The sequence below is a fragment of the Balaenoptera physalus genome (genome assembly GCF_965194825.1).
Source record: "Balaenoptera physalus genome assembly, chromosome: 17".
Classification (NCBI taxonomy): Eukaryota; Metazoa; Chordata; class Mammalia; order Artiodactyla; family Balaenopteridae; genus Balaenoptera; species Balaenoptera physalus.
Window position 1 is genome coordinate 12,799,873 of NC_138895.1, and position 24,899 is coordinate 12,824,771.

Below are 24,899 nucleotides of genomic sequence, written 5' to 3' on the forward strand. Positions count from 1 at the left end.
CAAAGAAGGGGCAGGTCCAAGTTGGAAAAAAGAGAACATACTACATTTAAGGTACTGACAGAAGAGTCATATGGAAAGAGTCATATCTAAAGGCAGTTGAAAATATGGCTCTAAATGAGGCTCAAGTATTTCCATTTCTTGAGTAAAGACGTCAAGCTGTGTTAACAGATAAAATCACCTGTAAAGGGAGCTCTAAAGGAGAAAAATGGTCTACGAACAGAATGTTGGGTTAAGTCCTTAAAGGTTCAATCAATGCCACAAAATACAAAACCAAAGTGAAATGAGCAATGCCATGTCAGCTTGTACACAGATGTTTTATTTTGGATGTTAACAGTCAACATTGTATGCAAGATTCTCTTACAATGGAAAGCTTTCCCATACATCAAAAAACTCAATTTAGTCAGGGTAATTGCTGTATTAATGCGAAAACCTTACAACAAAATGTGATATTATATATGTGTAGTCAGTTTCCATGCAAGTATGGCTGCTACATGTATGTCTGGCATTTTTATAACATACTGAAAGAAATTCAAAGGAACACAACAGTATAAAAGGTGAGTTAAGATGCCTGACATGTTTAAGATTAAGAAATCTTCTTGCAAAAAGCAACAAAGCAGTTAACTAGAGGATTCAACCAATACCAACCCAAATATGTACTCTGTCCAAAAAGCCCAAGCTGATTTGCAATACATTACATGTGGGATAATTTAATGCTCAAGAAAAATTATGCTTTAAAAAAATATAGCTCTTCCAAGATATTATACTTTGGTAATTGGAGACTATGTTCATCCAAACCAGCTAAGGGCTACATTTAAAAAAAAAAAAAAGGAACCATTATGTGCTATTCAAGATAACTGAAATTGAAATGATCCAGTATGATTTTGCTACAATCATTGGTTTTACAAAGTGAAATTTCTGTGAGAAGTTCACTAATTAGGAAGCAATCAACATACTTAACAAACATGCTAAGAAGATTCAAATTGGTTCATCTGTTTGTGTCAACAAGGCATAATCTTACTACCACACATTTTCTTCACTTCTCACTACATATAATATGCAAAAATGAGCAAGTAGATTTAAATAGCTTAAAACCCTTTTAGGTCTACTGTTCAAAAGCTAGGCATTAAAATAGTATTTCCATTTCTATCAACATAAAAACATCAGAGAATCTTAAGCTGTTTTTGTTTTAAGGCATAGCATTTTAGTATTTGCAAGAATTTGCCTGGTAATGGTTGATTCCATTAAGTTAACTTGAGAACTTGCCATCATTTGCTTTTTATCTTTTCACACAGTGCAAGTGGTGGTCGCTCTTTCCTTCTCTCATAGCAGCAAGCCGATTCTGCTATCTTCTATAGCAGCATACTTCAGGAGTGGAGAGGGAGAGAGTGTGTCAATTACAAATAATTAAAACTACAGTGTACAATTCTATTTACCTGTCAGTGTTTAAGTTGACAGCACACCATTATATGTCTCAAAAAAAATTACATAAAATCTCTACACAAAAGCAAATAAAGACATTCTTTCAAGAAGAAATAAAATAAGTGCAAACACCTAAAACAGGCAACTGAAGCAACTGTTGTAACCTGTAGAGAAACACAAAACATTTATAAAAGGACATATATTTTTATAAATAAAAGATAATGTTCTCTACTTCTGAAACATTGAGTAAATATAATAAACATCTAAGTGCAGACTGTTTTTAGGGACCAAAGTACCATATTATTTTTTAAACAAAATGCAAAAATTTCAAACACATATACAAATCACCAGATTAATTTATATGACCCCCCATATAATTTAAAAAGAAAATATTAAATTATTATTTAGTACATTTTTAGAACTACTTTATATAACCAACATGATTTAAAGGACATAGTGCAATATTTAGGTAGATGTGACATACAGTATAGATATTGTATTCTTTGCAGCTATAACTTACTATTGTTTCATACTTAAAAGTCAAAATTGTTCTTTACTATGTTAGCTTGTAATAACAGGAAACAACATTGGCTTCTAGACACCCTGTATAGGTATAAATATCTACATTTAAGCTTTAAAAATGAAAATAAATTATAAAAACAGACTTCTTTCCAATTTACAAAGTTTTCCTGCTCCTACATACTGTACAATACATTCAACAAAACTCTCAGCTCTTCTGAGATTTATGAAGAAAATACTGACTCTTCACTAATAAGGAAAAAACCATTTTGCAATGCCTTTTGTTTTTAGTACTATGCTCAAATAAATACATTTAACACTGTAGTTAATTTTACTGTTTTTTTGAAAAATACCAAAAATTAGTAGTGCAACTTTCTTTCTTTTAAATTCCTTTCCACTGTGTTTCTTTGTAAATGGTAGCCTAAGTAAATCAGCAGATAGGCAAAAGTACTTCATAAAACCATGAGTGCTTTCTATACAGAGACTAGTTTCAGAAACCATACATACTCATAAAACCTATCTATAACAAAACTGCAGCATCAGGAGAGTAGCAACATATATCTTCTGAAGAAAATATGTGAGAATTTACTTTTAGAATATCCAGGAATATTCTAATATGATTTCCCCATCTTGTTCTTTAAAAACAATTTTTAAAAATCTTATGTCTTAAAAAATAAACTATGAAATTGTCTACCCCTTACCTAGCTTTCTGCTTGCCCAATATGAAAAAGGATGCAAACCGTTTTAGGGCTGTATTAAAACTTTAAAAACAGTTAATCAACAAAAAAATTTCATTGCAACCTAATTTGGTATAGAATCTAATAAGGGAGTGGGGCATTTCATCAGTTTTAATAACAATCACAGTATGAGAGCTCTTGAGGTACTGCCTGTAGTTGTATAAGTACTCAAATATCTTCTCGCTTGTTCTGTCATGATAAGTTGGTCTTCCGTCTTCCCATAAACCACTGTTTCCCATTCACAAGACTAGGAAGGAAATATTAATAGTGATGTGAAAATTACTAAGATAACTATCCATTCTACTTCACAATTACACTTTTAAAAAATCAATTAATTGACTGGATAGCTGATAAGTAATTATTGTAAAAAACGTTTTTGATAACAGCATTGTGATTCTTTTTAAATAATGATGTTTCAAAAATACATACTAAAGTATTTATGATCAATTTTTTTAAGTCAATTTTTTAGCTATCTATAGGACTGTGGAGGCAGTTTAAAATTTCTGTTCCCACAACTGCCCCTCAAATCAAATCAGTCTAAACATGGAAAGAAATGTCAGTCTTTACTGCTTCAAAGTTTTGCAAAAGATTTAAAGAGAGAATGCAATGTCAAAAAATGAACCAAGAATGCTTTATGTCTTGCAAATTAAGAAATATATCATAACACAAAGTCAAGTTTACGTTTGTTTCATTTGTTTTCTTCCCTTATTATAGAGTAAAGGTTACTACTCTATAGGTATGACCTGCTATGTAATAAATTTTCCTGAAAAGTTCTGTGTTTAACACTGGTAAATGGGATAATTTTAAATGGATTCAGAGAATGTGTTACATGGCTCTATGAAGAGCAGTGGCTCAAGAAAGAGAGGAGGTGGCCACATCTGATTGCCAAAGATGTTTTCAAGGAATGCTTGAATGTCAGGAAGGTTAGCTCTGCAGTCATTGCAGCGTATAGAAGAAAACTTCCTCCTCAATGACTTCTCAAATTCTCTGGGTTGAATTCTTAAGATAACAAAGTAAAAATTTCTCAGGCCTTCATTTGCAGTTACGTAATGGCTGCATAGCATCAGAAAAAAGGATTCTGTTTTACAACTTTGAGCCAGAAAGTTCACTGGAAACCATTATATCGATACCAACAAAATCAAGTTTGAAACTGCTTCCAACCACTTACCCTTTAAAAGTAGCAATTAGGACTACAATTATTTATTACAGAAGAAGAGGTGCCAGAAGTAGATTTAGATATTTTTAGTTTAAAAATGAAGCAGTGCTTAAGAAATCACCAGAAGAGTCTCTGGCTACCATTCCAATTGTTTCGTTTGTATGTGCCCTGATGAGTGAGTCTCTCAAAAACCCAAATCTAGTTTGAGTGACAAAACAATGGTGAATGTCTAGTTACTATTATAGTCAATTTTGAATTTAAAAGAAAAAGTATAATTTGTGATCAGTAGGTCCAAAGTGATAATTGAATGAACAACAACAAAAGTCACTGAAAGAAATTTATAAATTCATACCTGAAGATTCTTTTCCAATGTGACAACTTTGGAAGTGTTAGGGTTTGGTTTCTTTTTATTAAGTGTATATGTTTTGTTGGTTGAATTTATACCTTGTTTTTCAGGAGTCAAGTTGCACCTATTGTCATGTATTTCCAATAATGGTATCATTAATAAAGATGTTGTAAATATATTTTCTGACTAAGAGAAAAAAGAAAGAGGAAAATAAAATAACTAATTCAAAAATGGAGACAAATAGAGGGACTACTGAGTAAGTGGTAGTGGAAGCCCTGTTCATTTCCCTCCAAGAAAGCTTCTGGCTCTGATGAAATTTCTAGTAATGCAGTAAAATTAAATACTTAAGAAATGAACCAAAGATACTGAAATTTAAAGCTTTGAGAACTACCATTTTTTGACGTCATACATAAGAGAGCTAACTCCTCTCAAAACCAAACAAATATAAAAAGCAAGGAAGTAAATGAGATATTCTCTACAGTTAATTGTTTCTCTCTGAATTAGGCAGAATACTACTAAAGGAAACCCTCTAAGAAGCTCTAATGAATTAGCCACACAATGAGTAAAACACAAGAACCACTAGGACTTAAAGCAACCATCTTAATATAAGAAAAATTCTTTACAAACCTGCATGTCTGAAAGGTCTTCAGTTACTAGTTGAGTGGCTGGTTCTTCTTTTTCCCAATTATCTAAGACTAGTGATTTTCTGACCTTCTTTACAGAAGCAGTATGCTAGAATGGATAATTTACAACAGGAACATTATGGTCAAGTCACTTGAACATGGTAAGACTTTTATTAACAACAATACTGAAAGATCACCTCTTGTTTGCAGCTTTTGTAAGCTGGTTCATCTTCCTCTTTGAGGAATATGTCTGTTCCAGTTTCTTCTTTTAAAACTTCCCGAATATCTTCTTCCAAGAAGGCAAGTGGCTGTGACTAAATTATTTTTAAAAGGGTTTTTAAAAAGCCTTTTATAGCAATTCCTTTTTCTCCCCATATATAGAAACCCATCTTTTATACTTTTTCATTATTGGCATAATTTTCTCCCAGTCCCTATAGATACATACACAGATGAAAAAGATGTGATCACTGCTCTCAAATAGCTATGGCAAAAATAATATTGCAAAATATTATTGGCAAAAATAATATCGCACATTGCAAGCACTGAATGAAGTGTGCCACTTTCTTCACGCTAGAGCACTAAACAAAAGTCTTCCTTTTGGGGAACACATTGCAGCTCCTGCTTCAATCAGGATCCTCAAAATTAAACAGAAAAGCGATTATTTCCCCAAGTATTTTTATATAAAAATAGGAAACATAGAATGAATTGGGACTACAGTAGCTCTCCTTCTTCTATTTTTACTGTACTTATTGTATAGTGTGTAATTACTAGTTTACATGTTTCTCTTACTACTAAATATGTGAGCTATTTGAGAGCAGTGATCACATCTTTTTCATCTGTGTATACATCTCTGCATACCTAGCCTTAAACTTAGAGCTGAGACACAGTGTTCAAGAAGTGTGTGCATGTGCATGTGTGTCTGTGTGTGTCTATGTGTGTACTGGAGTGTGGGAAGGCAGGATACAAAAAAAAACGTGAATGTGGCTGAATGATGAAATAGTCTCAAAATATTATTCATCTATCTGTTTAAAAAAAAAAAAAGGTAATCAAAGCGCCACTAAACAAAAGAACAAACTGGCAGCATGTAATGACCAGCAGCTTGTGTTCCCAGTCAAAAAAGTTAGGGAGAATAGCATTCATATATAAATGAGATTTCACAGCACTTACAAAAACTTTAAAAATGGAAAAAAAATTTTTTTAAAGTGCTCTCATCGACAGCCTGAGACATGCAGGAATTATGTCAGTATTTCTGTGTGTTGCTCCAAGTGGTCTTGTTTTAAGGATTACATTTCACAAAGAATATAGATAAGGTGTTCTTAAAAAGAAACCTAGAATCTATTTTTCCTCTGTAAGAATACAAGTGTCCTGGGGCTTCCCTGGTGGCGCAGTGGTTGGGAGTCTGCCTGCTAGTGCAGGGGACGCGGGTTTGAGCCCTGGTCTGGGAGGATCCCACATGCCGCGGAGCGGCTGGGCCCGTGAGCCACAATTACTGAGCCTGTGCATCTGGAGCCTGTGCTCCGCAACGGGAGAGGCCGCGATGGTGAGGGGCCCGCGCACCGCGATGAAGAGTGGCCCCCACTTGCCGCGGCTGGAGAGGGCCGTCGCACAGAGGCGAGGACCCAACACAGCCATGAGTAGATAAATAAATAAATAAATTTAAAAAAAATTCAAGTATCCTAAGATGTGGTGCATATGTACAATGGAATAATACTCAAGCCAGAAAAGGAAGGAAATAATACCATTTGCAGCAACATGGATGGACTTAGAGATTATCATACTAAGTAAAGTGGAGATTATCATACTAAGTAAAGTAAGTCAGACAAAGACAAATACCACATGATATCACTTATATGTGGAATCTAAAATAGACACAAATGAACTTATCTATGAATCAGAAGCAGACTCACAGACATAGATAACAGATTTGTGGTTGCCAAGGGGGAAGAGGGGTGGGGGAGGGAAGGATTAGGAGTTTGGGGTTAGCAGATGCAAACTATTATATATAGAATGGATAAATAACAAGGTCCTACGGTATAGCACACGGAACTGTATTCAATATCCTGTGATAAACCATAATGGAAAAGAATATGAAAAAGAAAGTATATATATATATATATATATATATATATATATATATATATGTGTGTGTGTGTGTAACTGAATCACTTAGCTGTATAGCAGAAATTAACACAACACTGTAAATCAACTATACTTCAGTTTAAAAATAAAAAAAGAAAGAATACAAGTGTCCTAGAAAGCCAACCTCTAAGAAGTGCCTTTGACCCACTGTAAGATACACAAGAAAGCTGAGTGGTTAGCACATAGTAGGTGCTCAGTAAATAACTGGAGGAGGAGGAGGAGCAGAAGGAATGAAAAGTCAGCTCGCTACAAATGAGCCTACAGATACTTGAGAAATTTTAATTACAAAATCAATACTTTCTTTTTATCTTAAATTGCTGATGAAATGACCTGTTTTGGCAATGGATAAATTCTTCCGAAACATGAACAAACTGACAGGGACTTAGATACCTGAAACTTAATTTCTTATGCACTATTATTAAAATGATAATTTTTATTCAACGTATATGTTGACCAAATGACCCTGAGGCACTGTCAGAATTTTTCAACTGTCTTCAAATTATTGCTTATTTGTCAAATTCCCAATTAGGCTACACACCCTTCTGAAGGCAGGAAGCATACCTGACATGTTTAACATTACATCCCCAAAAGCCTAGCCCAGCGCCTGGCACGTATTAGGCACTCAATCAATATTTATCAAATTAATGATAAGTTTTTTAAATGAATAACAAAATGCTGAAACAGATTAGTTAAATCAATTAGGTAATTCCATACAATGGACTAATACAAAAACATTAAAAATTATGGGATAAATATATACAATTTATTAAATTTAAAAAGGTTACAAAAGAGTACATAGTGTGATCCCACTTTTATTATGTGTATATGCATAAAAACTAAAAAGTTTAGAGAACCCTAAAGAGAATATAATTGTTCATAGTAGCATATGGAACTAAGTGACAAAAAGACTTGATCAATCCTACTATGTACCCTCTAAAACAGTATTTCAAAAAAAAGGAAAGGACTAGGAGATTTGAGTGTGAGACATGCTCTTTGGTAGAAAATTGATTAAATCAAGGAAACTAGAATTTATTAATTGATTTACTCAAAATATGACTAAAAATAGAAGATAACTAAAGTACCCTAGAAGTGACCAATATTTTAAAAATCATATTTTATTTCTAATGTACCTAATTTGTCAGAAATCTTTATCTGCCTACAATCAGAATGCCCATGGTTCACCTAAGGTACTTCAAAACTATCTGTGTGCTAATACAGGTAACACTTCCCACCTCCATTCATGTACTACTATTGTTACCACTATTATTAAAATAATAATAGCAGCAACTAAGCACATACTACTTGAAACTTAGTACCAGCCCCTTTATTTCTATTATCTATCTTCACAAATAACCTGCTGGGGTGTTTTATGATATCCACTGAATAGAAGAGGAAACTGAGCCTTAAAGAGGTATCATAATCAGTTTCATAAATATTATTAGGAAAGTGCTTATGTATATCAAAATATTAAAATTATTTTATTCTACTGTAGGTAACTGCTACTGAAACTACTAAAAGGTGGGTTTCAGTATTAAGAAATGAGTTCTACTGAAACTTGACTTGCCTTCTCTAGATGATATAAAGAAAGTCTGAATTCAAAAGAAGCCAAGCAAAGGTTTACTTACAAGGAAGAAGATTAACACAAATTCAAACTTACAAATCGAGATAACATTTTTTTAATCCAGTTCACTGAACATCTTTTTTAAAATGTTAAAAATCAAGGATAAAAATCAAAATTTGTGTCTTATTAAAATTAGGAAAATTCTTAAAAATAAAAGGAGTATACATACCACAATTTTAAGAGGTCCATATTTTTTCTCCTGAGCAGCAAGCGCATTCTTAAAAGGAGTAGGAGTTCTTGGTGTGGTACCCAATATAGATCTTCTAATAGTAGGTGTTCTAAACCTATCCAATCATTTAGATATTTGTATTACAGTCAAAATTTGATTTCATATGAGTTAAGGAAGGCAAAGCCACAATAAAAGCACACACTAAATTTTCTTGTATATACACGTGCTTTATTTAAACATTCCAAGACTTTTAAAGTGTGCCTGCCTAAACTATTCTTATTCCAATCAATCATCTTAAAATAGAAAAAAGACTAATGCAGAAATAAGCACTAAAAATGTTGTTTGCTCAAGATCAAAGTTTTATACTACATTTAGCTGGTTTTCAGTCTCCTAGGGATAAAACATAAGGTTATGATTTTTTAAAATTCTAAATCCCATATGCACAGGGATTATGATATATGTATAAATGGACAAAAAGCTAATCTGCTCTTGAAATTGTGCTTCCCATTTTCTCTAACATAATTATTTAATATGTACTTACCCTACATTTTCCTTTTGATCTTTGGGGGTTGTTTCCTTATGAAGAGGAGTTGTAATGAGAACTTTCTGCCCACAAATAGGGGTTGATGTGAATGAAGGGTTTTCTATATTAATTTGTTCATTTCCAGGACACGTGTTGAAAAACTAAAAAAGGAAGAGAGTTTAAAGACAATTTCTAAAATGTCAAAATCCTACACAAATATCAAACTGATAAGATTTTCAAATTATTTCTCCATTCTTTTTAGGAAAGGATTATCAATAATACATTTACATTCCACTCCATAAAAATTAAGCTCCAAGGGGGCAGGCATTTTTGTTTTGTTCATCACTGCCTCCCCAGAACAGTGTTTAAGACGTAACAGGTATTCAAAAAACAGCCGCTTAACAAATACTCAAAAGTAACAAAACGCAATAAAAACATTTCCAAACAGTGCATCGTATCAAATAGGAATCTATAGAAACCATAAATAGCTGCTGTGTTAAATGGAAGCTTTGTACAACAGTGTAACTGAAAAAAAATGTTTTATGATTTTATTAATGAATGATCTTAAGTGTTCCTTTCTATAAGAATATTTAGAACTCAGAATATAATAACAGTGCTTTGCTAAGAAGAAGTACAGCTGTCTAGCAAATTTGCCTATTTAGAACACAGCTCAGAACCTTTGAGCAGCCAAAATCGGTATCATAGAGCCTGTTTTCCAAATGATACAATTTACTCATTGGATCTTAACTTACATACAATTGTGAAATACTACTTTATTTCTGTAGCCAACAGAGTAGAAGCAATGGTAAGAAAAAGTGGAAATTGCCAGGGACTTTCCTGGTGGTCCAGTGGTAAAGAATCTGCCTTCCAATGCAGGGGACACGGGTTCGACCCCTGGTCGGGGAAATGCCGTGGGGCAGCTAAGCCCGTGCACCAAAACTACTGAGCTCTTGTGCCTCAACTAGAGAGCCCGCGTGCCACAAATTACAGAGCCCAAGTGCTCTGGAGCCCACGCATCACAACTAGAGAGAGAAAACCTGCACGCCACAACTAGAGAGAAGCCCGCACGCCGCAAGGAAAGAAGATCCCGTATGCTGCAACTAAGACCTGACGCAGCCAAAAATAATAATAATAATAAAAAATAAATTTAAAAAAAAAGTGGAAATCGCTTTAAGGCTGCTTATAACTGGAATGAATTCTATAATAGCTCCATCACTTCTGATGCCCATAAATCACAGGATAAAATCCAAGTTCTTTGCTATGGGATATACGATCTTTATAGTCATGCCTCACCTTCTCAGCCATTTTCCACCTTAGAATTTACTGTTCAATGAAAATCGCAGGTACGCAAAACTCCAAAAATAGAAAATTGCTAGTCTGCTCAACCCTGGTTCACCTTCCTCAGGATACTCTGTAACTCTTGGGGTGGGGTGGGGGGACACACTACCTGCATTATAGCCTATGTAAACAGCATCCCCTGAAGCAGAGGGGGTGCCATTTTCAGAGAAAACAGTGGCTGTGTGCTTACTACCAGATCCTCATCTTCCCAGCATCAAAAACATACCTCCAATAATATCCCAACATCCTCCAAGTTTATTTGGCCGTTAAACTTCCTTCTTCTCCTATAAGACTTTTTAACCTCTGTCAAGACACTTTAAGCAAACACCAGCTTCATCTCTTTCTTAATAACTGACCTTGGACAAATTGCCTAACTTCTGAATTTCATTCTACCTACCTCTAAGGTTTTCTTAAAGAGCATTAACTAAGATACTGTAAGAAAAATGTTTAGCACAAAGCCTGGAACATGGTGTTCATTAAGAAAGATAGTATTATAAAATAAAAGGTACAGTTTGCCTTGATATAAATATCTGCTCTCCAGGGATATAACTACAGGAGAAAGCAGATAGTTCCTGACATCCCTAAACAACCTACTGACACATGAAATTCTTATAGGGAGCAGTTGTCTATGAATATATACCTGATATCTGTTGAACAGTCAGTCAGGAAACTGGCTCCCAGTCTCAGCTCTGCCATTAGATAACTTTGGGCCAATCATTTTGTCTTTCTGGGCCTATTTCCTGATGAGTTCTATAAAGATGTAGAACTACATATCTAAAACATCCCTTTCAGCTCTAAAGATTGTAAGATAAAATACAACTACTACACTTCGTGAGATACTTTTCTGATTTATCATAGCTCAGCACTCTCCTGTATACATTTAAATACATTATCCATTTTTATGTGTTATTAAAGCAAGGAACTGTTAGTATGGATGTTAAAGATCTAATTTAATCCAGCTCATCAACATTTGGAAACATAAATAAAAACGACACTACTACCTGTGAAGGAGAAAATGGTAGTGTTTTCACCGGTGTGTGTTTTAGTGCCGTATTACCACCATCATTGAATGAGCCATCGCCAGGTTCGTTGCCTGGGGACTGACCCACTCGCACTCTTCTCTTCTTTCTGAGGATGGTTGGTGGAGTGCTAAACTTAGCCACACTTGGGGATGTTAAAGGAACAGCCTCACTGTCTGCACCGTTACAACTGTTTTTTTTCCCTTCAAGTACAAGACTGACGTTAAATTGACATTCCATGGCTCCTTCGTTGTGTTGAATTCGCATTAGTTTAACTGGGGTGGACTTGACAGGAGAAGCAGCAGCGTCAGAAAGATCAAAGCTAGTAACATCACTCCATGCTACGGGATCCTGCAACAAATTAAATTCTTAACTGAAGTTATTAATATTATAACCTGGTTAAATCTAGTCTTGAACATAGGATGATGATTTCCAGAGTTAATTAACTACTCATTTTTATCAGCAGAAATAGGCTTTCCTTGATTCATCTTTTTTTTAAGCAAGCCCATTTGAGAGGAACAGATTATGCTTTTACGACAACTCCAGTTGGAACATTCCAAAGTAATATTTCATCTAATTCAGTAGCTGAAGCTTACTGCCAAAGTACTTTAAATGAAAAGAACAAATTATTTTAAGTTATTTTTATAAAAGAGTACAGTTTGTCATAAAACTTCACACTCTATTCCACATCAGAAAACTTTACACTCTATTCCACATCTACATAATCATTTGGTAATATGTATGGAATATCTTCAAAGTGGTCATACACCATGATCCAAAAATTCAGTTTAACCTAAGGACATAATCATGATTTTGCACAAAGCTTTATGTACGTACTTTAATTTGTAATACTGAAAAACTGGATACCACATAAATGTCCAGTAATAATAGTATATTGGATAAATAAATTTTGCTACATTCATATGACAGAATACCATGAAGCCATTAAAACTCAAGTTTAAAAATGAGTTAAGAAAACAGAGACATGCTCATGATATAATGTGGGAAAAAAATTCACAAACATAATACATTAGTATATATTTGGGTTTAAAAACGTATACATATATATGTGTTTTATATGTCTATAACACAGCCTGCAAGGAAATACCTCAAATTATTAACTCTGGGTTTATGGGGGATTTTAATTTTCTTCCTACAGTTTTCTCTACTTTCCAACTATCTCTAATATACAACTTGTATAATAAATACATAAATATATATATATACTTTTTTTTTTTTTTTGCCAGAAACCACTGCAAAACATCAGAACAAAATTAAGCATGACATACAAGGTAATGTGTAACATAAAACTGGTCAGTGTCCATTAAACTGAGTTTCTGAACATGTAACCACATAACTAAAACTGAGCTTTTGATAATCTCACAATTTCAAACTTACAGATTCAATAAGTTCTAGAGTCTCTGCAAATTCTGGGATGGTCTGTAGAGAGGACAGCACAGCGTTTGCCTCCACGGCCAGGAACTTTGTGGGTGAGTTCTGCTGAGCAGACACAGCCTGATTTTCATCCAGACCGTAAAACTCACTAGCGTGCTCCTCGAGGCTTAGAGTATTAGACATGCTATCATCCACGAGGAAACCACCAGACCAGCTAGAAAAGCTTCCAGGTTGCTAAAAGTACAAAAGAAAATTGAACATTATTTGTCATTCCCAATCTAAGCAAAAATTTGGATTTTAAGTAAAAATTTTTTCTAGACTAACATACTTTACAACATTTCAGCTAAAAATATAGTAGCAAATATACTATCTTTCCTCAAAATTGATATAAAAACTTTTTTCATTAAACCTCATCTTGACTATATTTCTTTTTTCTAACTAAATTTTTAAAAAATCTATAAAGTCATGGTGAGATAAAACTAGTATGTACCATATATACTACTACATAAGGTCCAAACTCCTAGAATCTGGCTTTTCTCTACCTTTCTAACTTCATCTCCCAACACAAGCCCCCCCTCCCAGGGAATACGGAATACCCAACTATAGTACAGTACTTGCAATTCCCTGATAAGTTTTGGTCTTTCACCCTGGATAAAGGGAGCAGCCTTTGCACACACTGCTGCTCCCTTCATCTGGAATGCTCAACCTACTGACCAGGGAAAATTCCTATTCCTCATTTAAGATACAGTTCAAATATTGGAAAGCACTCCATCTGATTATACACTTCTACCTGTTTCCGTTTATAATAATGTCCTAGTTCATCTTTTTGCTAATATATAATCACCGCCTGTCTTTCAAGACTGAGCTCAAATAGGATTTCTTCCAGGAACCCTTCTGACTACCTAAATCTCAATCTTCTAGGAGCTCCCATAAAACTGTGTTACTTATTATATCACACTGGATGCTGTTTCTTATCTGTGTCCCCACTGCCCTTTGAATTCAGGGACTGTGTCATTTTTCTTTATCTCTCTAGAGATGTACACTGGCCAATTTACTTATCTTTTGAGCCTAGTTCCCTAGTGTCTCAAAATGAAAAACAAGAAGAGAGACCTTGAAGAGCCATGGTCAAGAAACACTATGTAATTTGAGAACTGTTAAGAGTAGTACATCCTAAGAGTTCTCATTACAAGGAAAAAAACTTTTTTTCCCTTTTTCTTTTTCTTTTTTTTTTTGGTACCTATATGAGACAATGGATGTTCACTAAACTTATTGTGGTAATCATTTCACAATATGTAAGTAAAATCATTATGCTGCACACTTTAAACTTATACAGTGCTATATGTTAATTATGTTTCCAAAAAACTAGGAAAAAAACAGAAAGAAACAGGATGTAAAGTGTATAGCACTGTCCAACAGAACCTGTGAGGTGATGAAAATGTTCTGCACCTCAAACTGCTCAATATGGGCGCCAGCCACATGAGCAACAACAATGTGGCTAGTGCAACTGAGGAGCTGAATTTTTAAATTTCGAATTAAATGTGTCTAACAGTTACCATATTTTAGAGAGCACACTGCTCAGTCCATAGGAAGCACTCCATAAACAGTACCTATGACTATTAAAATAAAAAATTACTAGAATATGCTAGATATTCACAATAGCAAAATGTTAAGTTTCGAGTTAAATAAGGTGAAAAAACAAATTTTCAACATTGTTGCAAAACAGGTTCCACCTGTTTTAAAGATTACTATAAATAAAAGAAATTAAAGCAATCTTATTTCACTAGCACAGCCACCTTCCGAGTTTACAATCACTTTCTGGAGATAACTTCCAAACCATATACATTTCAACTAAGTTTGCCGGCAGGAAAAAGATTCAAAGAGGGAGGTTACTAGGCCCACTGGACCGATTCTGAATCCCTAGCAACCAACCACCTAATTTGCAGAGTTAATATAAGGATCACCAGGAATACATATAACACATCTACAACAGTGGAACATAATGAGTACTCAGTAAAGTGGCAATCATTATTATCACATAATTGTCTAGAATAAATACTTTATATGCATATGGAGTCTATTATACTGGGTGCAGCAATTTCCCTCTAGAACCTCCAATCTCCCTATTCAACCAGATCTTTATGAGAGTGGATTTTAGACAGAAACTATGAAAACAAATTAATAACTTTCTCCCTTTTTAATGCAAATGGCAATTCTTTTAGCTAATTATATTTTCCTGTTATAGTAAAAATGACAGACTATTATCAAAAAATTAAAAATGTGCTTAAACATGATAACCTACAAATGTGAACTCTGTAACCATGATTATTTATTTGCAGCTTCTTAATAAAATTGAAATTAACTTTAAAATAAGTACACTTCAGGTCTCTGTATTTGCCCACGGTTTTTGCAGTTTCAAAACAAAAATTACTTTTCTCATGGTGTATATCTCATCTACTACAATTAACAAATGTCATTTTTATTAATACTCTCTGAAATGGTATAAAGACATCACCAGTTGCCTCATAATACTATTTCAAGTACTCAGGTTACTCTGTTTAGTAATTTTGTATTAGTTACTCTAAATATATTGTCCCCTCATTCAGCCCCAAACCAAGAAAAACACTTTCCTAAATGTAAAAAGTCCCAGGGTATTAAACTTTTTAAATTGTCAGTGAAATAGAAACTTTTTTTTCCTTTTAATCCATCTAGCATAGCCTGTTTAACTTAGCTAGAATCATTACCATTTATTCTGATTTAATACTCCTAGTTGTTCTCATCAACCAAATCTCAGACAATACTTTTCATACCTGATAACCAAAACCCAACATCCACAGAAAAATTTCTTTAGAGAGCATAAAATCTAAATGTTTCCTTTTCCCATATTTTTAACGTTATAACTTTTTCCAATTCACTGAATTTGTGTTCTAAATATAGTAAACAGGAAAACATTTTCAAAGAGAATAAAAATAATTCTGAAGCACATAAATCTCTACACATCTATTAAATTCCTTGTTTTTTAAGCTTTTTTTTTTTCTATTAAGGCCATTATCACATGGAATGTCCAAAGTAAAACCAAAGCCTAATCTAAACCACACGACATTTTCACAGATATACATATTGAAGGTTATACCTTAAGTTTGTTTGATATTTATGACTCAAGAAGCATCTTAATACAGAACACTGTAAAATATGTTCAAAGAGATGCATATCAAAAACAGGCAACTTCAAAGTTGCAAATTAGAAAAACTATTTTTAGTCCATATTAAAATCTGAAGTCACACTGAATATGCTTTCCACTTGCTGGCATATGAAAGTCAGTCCTGATTAAAACTATAAGAGCATATAAAGCATATAAAAGATTCTAACAATAAAATCTAAACACTTAAGCTTATTTCTTACTGATGGAACTCGCTTTCTTCTAACTTCATTCTCAGCTGACATAAGAAGCAACTCAAGTTCCTTTATTTTTTTTTCCTTATCAGGGTCTTCATCAACAAAGGGTTGCTAAAATAAGTTAAATAAAAGAAAAGAAACAGGCTACTTACAAAATTGCTTTATTATTATTATCAATGTTCTAATTTTTATTTTCTTCTATGCAACATAAAATCTATTTTCTCTAATGAAGCTTAATACTACTAAATCCCAAATACTCAGTATCACAATCCTTCTGGTATCTAAAGAGGTGCTGGTAAATATTTTCAATTTAACAGAAAGGATTTGGGAAATTTAAATGCATGAAAAACCTTACATTGTATCATCTGTATCAACTTAAAAGCTTATGTGTGGAGTCTGTTTTAATTTATTGAATGTTAATAGATATATTCTATCCAATTTAGCAAAAATATGTCCATTCATAACCTGAATGCTCTAAGTTGGAAGAATGAAAGAACCACCTTACTGGTGTTGTGAACTACTTATCATTTGTACAGTTTATATTTCTCAAACACACAAACTTTCTCCTTTAATGTTATAATACTCAAAGTAAATAGACCAGATAGTACTATTTTTGCCCTAATTTTATAGATGAGGAAACAGGCACTATTAGATCTGAAAATGTTTGAAAGTGTTTCCTTTGGGTTTGTTTTGGTTTTTTGCTTTTTATAAATAAAAAGTTACCTGAATAAAGGCAGAAGAAGGCTGAACATGTTCTACACAATTGCCTCCAGGTGACACATACTGATAGCCCGGGATCTAAGAAGTAATTAAAACATTAATATCATACATATAACACTCTAGAAATTTTTAAAAATCTGAGGCAAAGCACAAAAACTGAAAATCAACATGAAACACTCAGTATCTCTGTTAACTTTGAATATTTATACATATAATAGTTCCTTAATAACTACATCTTTAATCTTAGGACCTACTGATTAAAAGTCATAACTCTTAGCAAAGACCTATTTTCTCCTGAATGAAATACGAGAATTACCTGGGCTAGATTTATCACCCAGTCAGTCTATCTATTATCTACAATATCCACCAAGTATTTTTTAAAATCTGCTATTAAAGGATTGCTCTGCCTCCTGGAGAAGACAAAGTAATTGTGTTCCTGTCCTTCAGAGGAAGGGGCTGGTCCATATGAAGCACTCTCGAAGTTGGAGCCTAAAGCAAGTCTTCAATATTCTTATCTCCTACTTCTACCACCACCCCATGCCAATCTCTGTACAGAAAGATATGAAAACCGAGGCTGCTTCTATTACTTGTCTCAGAAAAACAATCAGAATCACTCATGTACTTTTTAAGACTCTGAAAATAGATTAAGAATTATTCTGTTTCTTTTCTGAAGCATCTGTAATAAAAATTTTGAAGTTGCATGCAAACTTAGTGAGCAGTGGTAGGGAGAAATATGAGAAGTGTTTTTTAAAACCTTAAAATCTAATAAATATAAATATGAAATTGTCTATTTTCCATAATGGCCTACCTAAATCACTATATAATGCAGAAACATTATATATAACTTCTAACATGGAACTTAATTTTCACAACACTTCATTAGTATCAGTTATTGCTCAGCTTCCAACGAATTAGAAACTTATCTTTCTCAAACTTTTCATTTTAATCTGTGACAGGATTTCAAACCAATCCATTTTTTTCTTTCAAGTCAAAATTAGTATTATCTTTTTAGCAGTTTAAATGAATTGAACTATGAATACACAAACCTGTCAAGAATTATTAAAAGGTAAATAATTCTTAAAGTACAAGAAATATCCTTACTTTCCAATATATTTTGATTGAGAGTGTTAAACACTCCATTGGCCCCAAATAATTTAAAAAATTATCTTCCTATGAGTTAAAAAAATAAATTTAAATGATAACCTTTCTAAGATAGAAGCAGAATGTTTCAGTTTATGCTGCTGAAATCTAGGACTCTAAACAAAAATGTAAAGAAACAGACCATAAAAACCTTAAGGTACTGAGTACCAGCAGATAACTATATTGTCTTTACGCGTTTTCCTATTTGTAAATTAAGATGTCATTACCTTTTTTAAGTGGTTCTTTTAAAATTATGTCTAAAAAAATAATGTCCACTTTAGTGGAATAAAATCAAATCTGTGGCATACTTAGCACAGATTGTTAACAACTAGCCAAATTTTATCTTTTGGTAGATACTTTATCTTTACATTTTATGTGACAAGAACCAAGAACTGTTCAACATGAAAAATGGCATGACAGACAAATAGACAGGAAAACGTAAAACAAATCTTATGAAAACTCCTAATTTCTTGCAGGTAGGAAAATGCATTGTAAGGAAAACAGAGCTTGCCCTATGATGAACGTGGGTCATCTCCAATGAACCTGTGTAAACAAAGGCTGAAGTCACTCAGTCAGCTGAGTGATGAGGGAAAAGCAAAGTTGAATGCCATCAAAGAACCAATTATTTACCACACACTCCAAAATGATGGCTTGAATGATTTTTGACTATCTTCTCCTCTAAACCATTTTATATACACTTACCTCTTAGAGGTAAGCAATACTACAATTACACAAAATTTTTTTAAAAAGTAAACTACAATCACTATTAAAGCACAAATGATCATTAGCTTTGAATCATGAAGATTCAAAGAATGATAGCATTAGGAAATGTACATACTAAGTTTCTTAACTAGATAACGTAAAAATTATATATAAAAGGAAATATTTTAATGAGTTTGTTCTCAAAATATTTATCAATCAAAACAAGTAGAGATAAACTTCCACTAATGGTTTAACAGCTAGCCATGGCATATTTCTTCAGTTTGGAAATTTAAATGTCCATTCCTCTTAATATATGTTGTTTTTGTCCTATTAAGAAACTAAAACACCTTCCCTAAAGAAACTAAAGAAAAAATAAAGATATTTTTTAAATAATAAAGGTATTAAAAATATGTGCCTGAACAGGTATGTAAAACTGATTCTGGGTTTGCAAATGGTCCATAGTCGCACAAGGTTTGTGTTGAAGTTTAGATGAAGATCGTTCTGATTTTATTCCTTCTTGTAAGTAGCCTTCCTGCTCCACTTTTCTTCGCATAGTAGAATTCCAGTGATTTTTGATAGAGTTATCAGTCCTAAGAAAGTATATATTTAAAAAGAAAAAGAGGATTCCATAAATGTTAACACTGTATAAAGTATACAAAGTACTTAAAACAAATTTTTACAACTGGTGAAATTAGACACTTCTTTTAATTCAAAAAATAAACTGTATGTCTCTATGTCAGATAAAATTCTAAACACTGGAGATACAGCAGTGAATAAGATAAAGGAAGTCCCAGCTCTCATGGGGCTTTAAATTTTCACTGGAAGCATGGGGGCAGGGAAGGAGAAAGGAAGAGAAAAACAAAAAAATAAATAATAAGAAAAATAGTGCAATGCAGATCATTTAAAGTAGGATAAGAAAAGTGAGTAACTATAGTAATTTTGATTAGGTGGTCCAGGAAGTCCTCTGTGAGGTTACAGTGAAGCTAAGATCTGAATGACAAGAATGAACCAGCCATACAAGAACAGAAAAAAAAAAAAAAAAAAAGAGCATTCCAGGTAAAGGGCATAGTGAGGGCAAAAGCCCTAAAGCCAAGATCAAACACGGTCATAAAATGCAAACCACAAAATACAGAATCCCAGTATTCTTTTTCACTTCTTACAACAAAATACCTATGAAAGAAAGAGTTCATTGGCTCTCCTTTTACCTAAGTTCCCCTTGTAAAAATGGAAGTCTTCAACCTACAGCTACTTGTAGTATAAATTTTTTAAAATACATAAACATTTACTGAGAATCTACTTTATGCTAAGCACTAAGCTAGGTTCTATGGACAGTAAAAAGATGTATCAAAGATTGAAAACATCAGAAGTTCCTAGACCAGGTTCAGTAACTTGGATAAAAAACCTTAACACTATGCTTTAATTTCCTTATCTACAAAACAAAGACAGCAATGTTTGCTCTGCATATTTCACAAGTATATGAAGATTAATTAAGAATATAGCACCCTATCTCCAAGTTTCAGCAGGAGGGTAGGAGCCCAACTTTAGCTGACCTGGATCCAAGTTGTAAAACTACTTTCTAAAAAAGATATGAGAAGTTTGTTTTTCCTTTATATAAAGCCAAGTAACTAACACAGATGGGCACTCCAATTGCTAGGTAAGTGTACAATAGGATGAACTATGTGAAATAAAATGGTGCTGTCAAGTCTTCTGACTTAAGGACTAGTTATTGTTTATCTTGAGAACCTGTATGTAATGGGTCGTATCTGCTTGGCTATGTGGGTGAAAGGTGGGATTTCTCTCCGTTTTTTGCAATCTCTTATCAGATTGCCTATGATGGGCATCACATTCTGATTTAATGTTTATTCAACAGTAAAAGTGTTTTCTTTCTCTAAAAAAAAAAGAAAAAAAAGAATATATGTAAAAGCATTTTATAAACTATTAAGTACTATACAGAGATTACAGCAATAAAAAACAAGTGCGTATCTTCCGAGTGAGGTATGGATTTTCCCAAGATTGTTGGTCTACTGTACTACAGACAGCTAGGAAACATTTGAACCAGTGCCGTGTATAGTGTACTTAGCACATCACTGCCCCTGAGGAAAGTGCTATATTTTAGCCACATCGATATATACACACTACTCATGATCTGAATGATACCATAATTAATTAAGAATTGAATTTTCTCTAATGCACTTTCATAGCAATTTTTTTCAGCCAGTGTATTTGTTATTCTCTGGTCTTATACATAGAATCCAATACGAAAGAAATCTCTTCAACTCAGATTCCATTCCAACTTAGTTTGTACAAGAAGGTTGCTTAAATGGCACTGATGTGTAAACACAATTTTGGGAGTGCATTAAACGTTCACATAATCTAAAGGTCCATCATTTTGTTGCACAAATTACTGCTATAAAATATTTCATTAAAAAAGTAATTATATCCCTTACCACAAAATGTACTGATATTACAAATATCGCAAAGCGTTGCTTGTATTCTGCAGTCTAAATTTTAATTATAAATAAAAGTCATGGGGTACTTATAAATATATTTAATAGTAACATAATAAAGATCAAGTTTAAGTACAGAAAAATGTATATACATTTATATAAGTACCTTCCAGGAAGTAGTTTGGCAATTTCTGCCCAACGATTTCCCAACCGCTTATGTGCTTCATAGATAATCCTGTCCTCCTCTTCTGTCCAGGAAGATTTCTTTACCTCAGGATTCAGATGATTATGCCATCTTTCTCTACACTGCTTGCCTATTCTTCCTTTTAAATGTTTTGCAATTAAAGACCATCTTTTTGGCCCATATTTCTGAACTAATTCAATAACCTAAGAAACAGAAAACAAAGTTTGAAAAAGCATTACCTTTTTTAAAATAAATAAGTCATGGGGGTATAATGTAGAGTATAGTGGCTACAGCTGGTAATACAGTATTGCATATTTGAAAGTTGCTGAGAGAGTAGATCTTAAAAGTTCTCATCACAAGAAAAAAATGTTTACTACGTATGGGGATAGATATTAACTAGACTTGTGATCATTTTGCAATATATACATTATGTTGTACATCTGAAACTAATACATAATTATATCTCAATTTTTAAAAAGCACTACCTTGACAGAATTTTAAAACATAACTCAAGAATGCCATTTTTAATGCATTAAATCCAAACCACAACTGCAACTTAAAAAAACAACTTTACTAGTAACTATTTCTTCAGCATTTGCCAAGTTCAAAAACTGATCCCAAACTTATCTAAAATACAAGGTGTTAATTAAAGTGACTTGTAAGTTAAATTGTTTCATACAAAATTAATACGACATAACAGTAAAAATGTTGAGACTTAAGCATTTTCTACTCTTACTTTTTTTTTTTTTTTTAAAGCTTCAGCTGAAAGCCAAATAAATCATTATGGAAGCAGGAAGGATCTACAGTTACTGTCTTTTCATTTCTTCCTTTCTCAAACTGAAAGGATACAAATCATACATTTTAAAACTTACCATTGGCCATCAAGTAAATCAGATCAGTTCTGAGCCTGGTGAAGTTTGGGGTTTTTTTGTTTGTTTTGTTTTGTTTTTTGTTTTTTTTTTTACTTTGAGTGGCAGTAAGAATACTCTAATTTCCCAACTACATTAACAACATTTATGCCGTAAAGAGCATGAACTAAAGAGCAACTCTCAGTAGAGGACAGCAACTCTCCCATTCTTCTCACACTTTCATAACACAAAGAATTACCTTGGTTTTTGAATCATCCAACTCTTTGGGAACATGAGGCTCTGATATCTGTTTTATTTGGGGGTTCATTATAGGTCAAGAGGGAAAGTTAAGAATGACTTCCTTACACCTCACATTTTCAGATAAAATAAGAATAAAATTAAATTGTTTTTAAAATGCTAACTCAATTTTCAACAAGAAATTATATCCTAAATGTTGCTAACCTAAGCTCTAAAGAAGGTGACTAAGCTGATAGTATTTTTCCTTCTGCAAACCAAACTTTCAGACAGCAAAGGCTATACATATTATATTTGGTTTGACTCAGTTCTGAAAAAACTACATTTCAAGATACTCAAGTTTCAATTCTTATGCAAGCAGTAACTCAGAGAACAAATCAAAGTGATTTAAACATGTATTTATGTGATAAAAAACCAATGTATTAGGAAGAAAAAAAGCAAGTCCACCTACACAGTGAAAATAAAGAATATGAACATGTTACCCTCTGATCTTCTTCTTTAGTCCAGGGACCCTTTATCAATTCTGGATTTAAAACTTTCTGCCACCGATGCTGACACTGAAAATCAGAACGATTCTGAAAGAATTCAGATGATTTTGTTATTGAACAACTGTCTTCCAGAAAGCAAGTCAGCCCAAACTTATATCTCACAACCTTAAGAAGAAAGTTTTCGAGAATAATGCATTCAATAGCATCCTTTAAAAATGTAGTATTCATTTTACATGCCTGTGTCCCAATTCATTTTTAATTAAAGTTGTCGGCATTGCTTAGACTATAAATAAAGACAACATATATTTGAAGTTAAATTATGTATCTCTATACTCTGCCTTATAACACAGCAAAAAGCAAAGCTACAACACAGATACTGCCATAAAGAAATGTATTGATGAATAAAAGGGAGTAAACAGACAACTATACAAAGCAGACATACGAACTCAAACAGCATAGCAGTCTGGATTCATATAGTATAGCAGTACATAACTCTAGACAATTAAAAAATCCTGAAAGGCATTATTAGACCACTCATGGTATTTAAAGGATGTTTATAAATGACAACCTCCAAGTTATCAAGTAAAAACTAAATATACCTAGATAGAAGATGTGCATTATATACCAGTTAAATTATTTAAGTGTTGAAGTTCAAAAGGAAAATGAATTTACCAGGATAAAACCTTATGTAGAAACATCCCAAACTCCAAAAATGATTAATAAGTGTAGCCTTATTTTAGTCAAGTCACAACCTAGTAACTCCTATGCATTACAAGGATAATAATAATAACACTTAACTTTTCATTAGTGATTCAGTTTCCAAAGATATTAGTTCATATACAGGATTACAGATAATTTAGAAGCATATAAATACAAATACTTTATTTACCAATCGCTCTGTCCTGGTGCCTAGTGCACTTATTTTTATTCAAACTGAGCTTCTTCATTTACAGCTTCTGTACATCAATGCTGATGCATTTTAAGGTTATCAATTTTTCAAAATAATCAGGCTGTTCCTGTATAGCCTTGTAGCATTTCTCTGTTCACTTCATTTGCTGTTATACCATTGAAATTAAACTGATAAAGCTAATGTAAGTAGCTTTTCTAATTTAGCTTCCATTTATTGAACACATGCTAAATGTCAGGAACTGTGCCAAACATCCTATATGTTACTTCTAATTCTCACAGCAACGTAGCTTTTTCTGGTTTTATTAATTAGCTACCAAAATATTTCAATATATTTAACTTCTCTCAAAATGTTTTAACATTTATCAGCAAATATTTATAAAGCCCTACCCAAACTTCATATCATTTTTGTTTTAGATTAGTAATCTTTTTAGATCCCTGGATAAACTAATTACTAGAAAATCAGACTTTATAAGCTTCCAACTATAGGAAAATCAGAACAAAAGAGATGTTTTTAGGAAGGAAACCTAAATCTAAAATAATGTAGACACATTTCTGAAAAATAGCAAATGTAACCCCATGGCCTAAATCATTCATGTCAGCAATATAAGATAATGTTTCACTTACTTGAAGATGACTAGCAATTAGAGTCCAATCATCAGTTCCATGTTGTTCAACCAACTTCTTTAACTTATCATCCTATTAAAACAGGTATGAAAAATTAGAAAGTTCTCCCTCACCTTATTCCTGAATATAGATACTCTTCAATTCTTCCATGTCATATCTGGTGGCCATTTTTAGAAGGACTGAAG

The 24,899-nt window shown here is 33.0% G+C and overlaps 1 protein-coding gene across 6 annotated transcripts in view; it reads right to left on the reverse strand.

The window, feature by feature from the left end:
- Window positions 1-295: 295 nt before the first annotated feature.
- MYBL1 (MYB proto-oncogene like 1) overlaps window positions 296-24,899 on the reverse strand; it is a 33,623-nt gene continuing 9,019 nt past the window's right edge. The window contains exons 3-16 of one of the 6 annotated variants that reach the window (XM_082433636.1): window positions 24,715-24,786; window positions 23,176-23,268; window positions 21,573-21,793; window positions 19,375-19,549; window positions 17,121-17,195; window positions 16,404-16,508; window positions 13,008-13,238; window positions 11,592-11,960; window positions 9,271-9,413; window positions 8,730-8,844; window positions 4,998-5,114; window positions 4,805-4,909; window positions 4,184-4,363; window positions 296-1,362 (exon numbers count right to left, since the gene is read on the reverse strand). In XM_082433636.1, the coding sequence (XP_082289762.1) occupies window positions 1,321-1,362; window positions 4,184-4,363; window positions 4,805-4,909; window positions 4,998-5,114; window positions 8,730-8,844; window positions 9,271-9,413; window positions 11,592-11,960; window positions 13,008-13,238; window positions 16,404-16,508; window positions 17,121-17,195; window positions 19,375-19,549; window positions 21,573-21,793; window positions 23,176-23,268; window positions 24,715-24,786 (2,043 nt within the window). In that variant the 3' untranslated portion in view covers window positions 296-1,320. Of the gene's footprint in view, window positions 2,923-4,183; window positions 4,364-4,804; window positions 4,910-4,997; window positions 5,115-8,729; window positions 8,845-9,270; window positions 9,414-11,591; window positions 11,961-13,007; window positions 13,239-16,403; window positions 16,509-17,120; window positions 17,196-19,374; window positions 19,550-21,572; window positions 21,794-23,175; window positions 23,269-24,714; window positions 24,787-24,899 lie in introns of all 6 variants that reach the window. The other 5 variants (XM_082433635.1, XM_082433637.1, XM_082433638.1 and 2 more) reach the window with 5 other exon arrangements.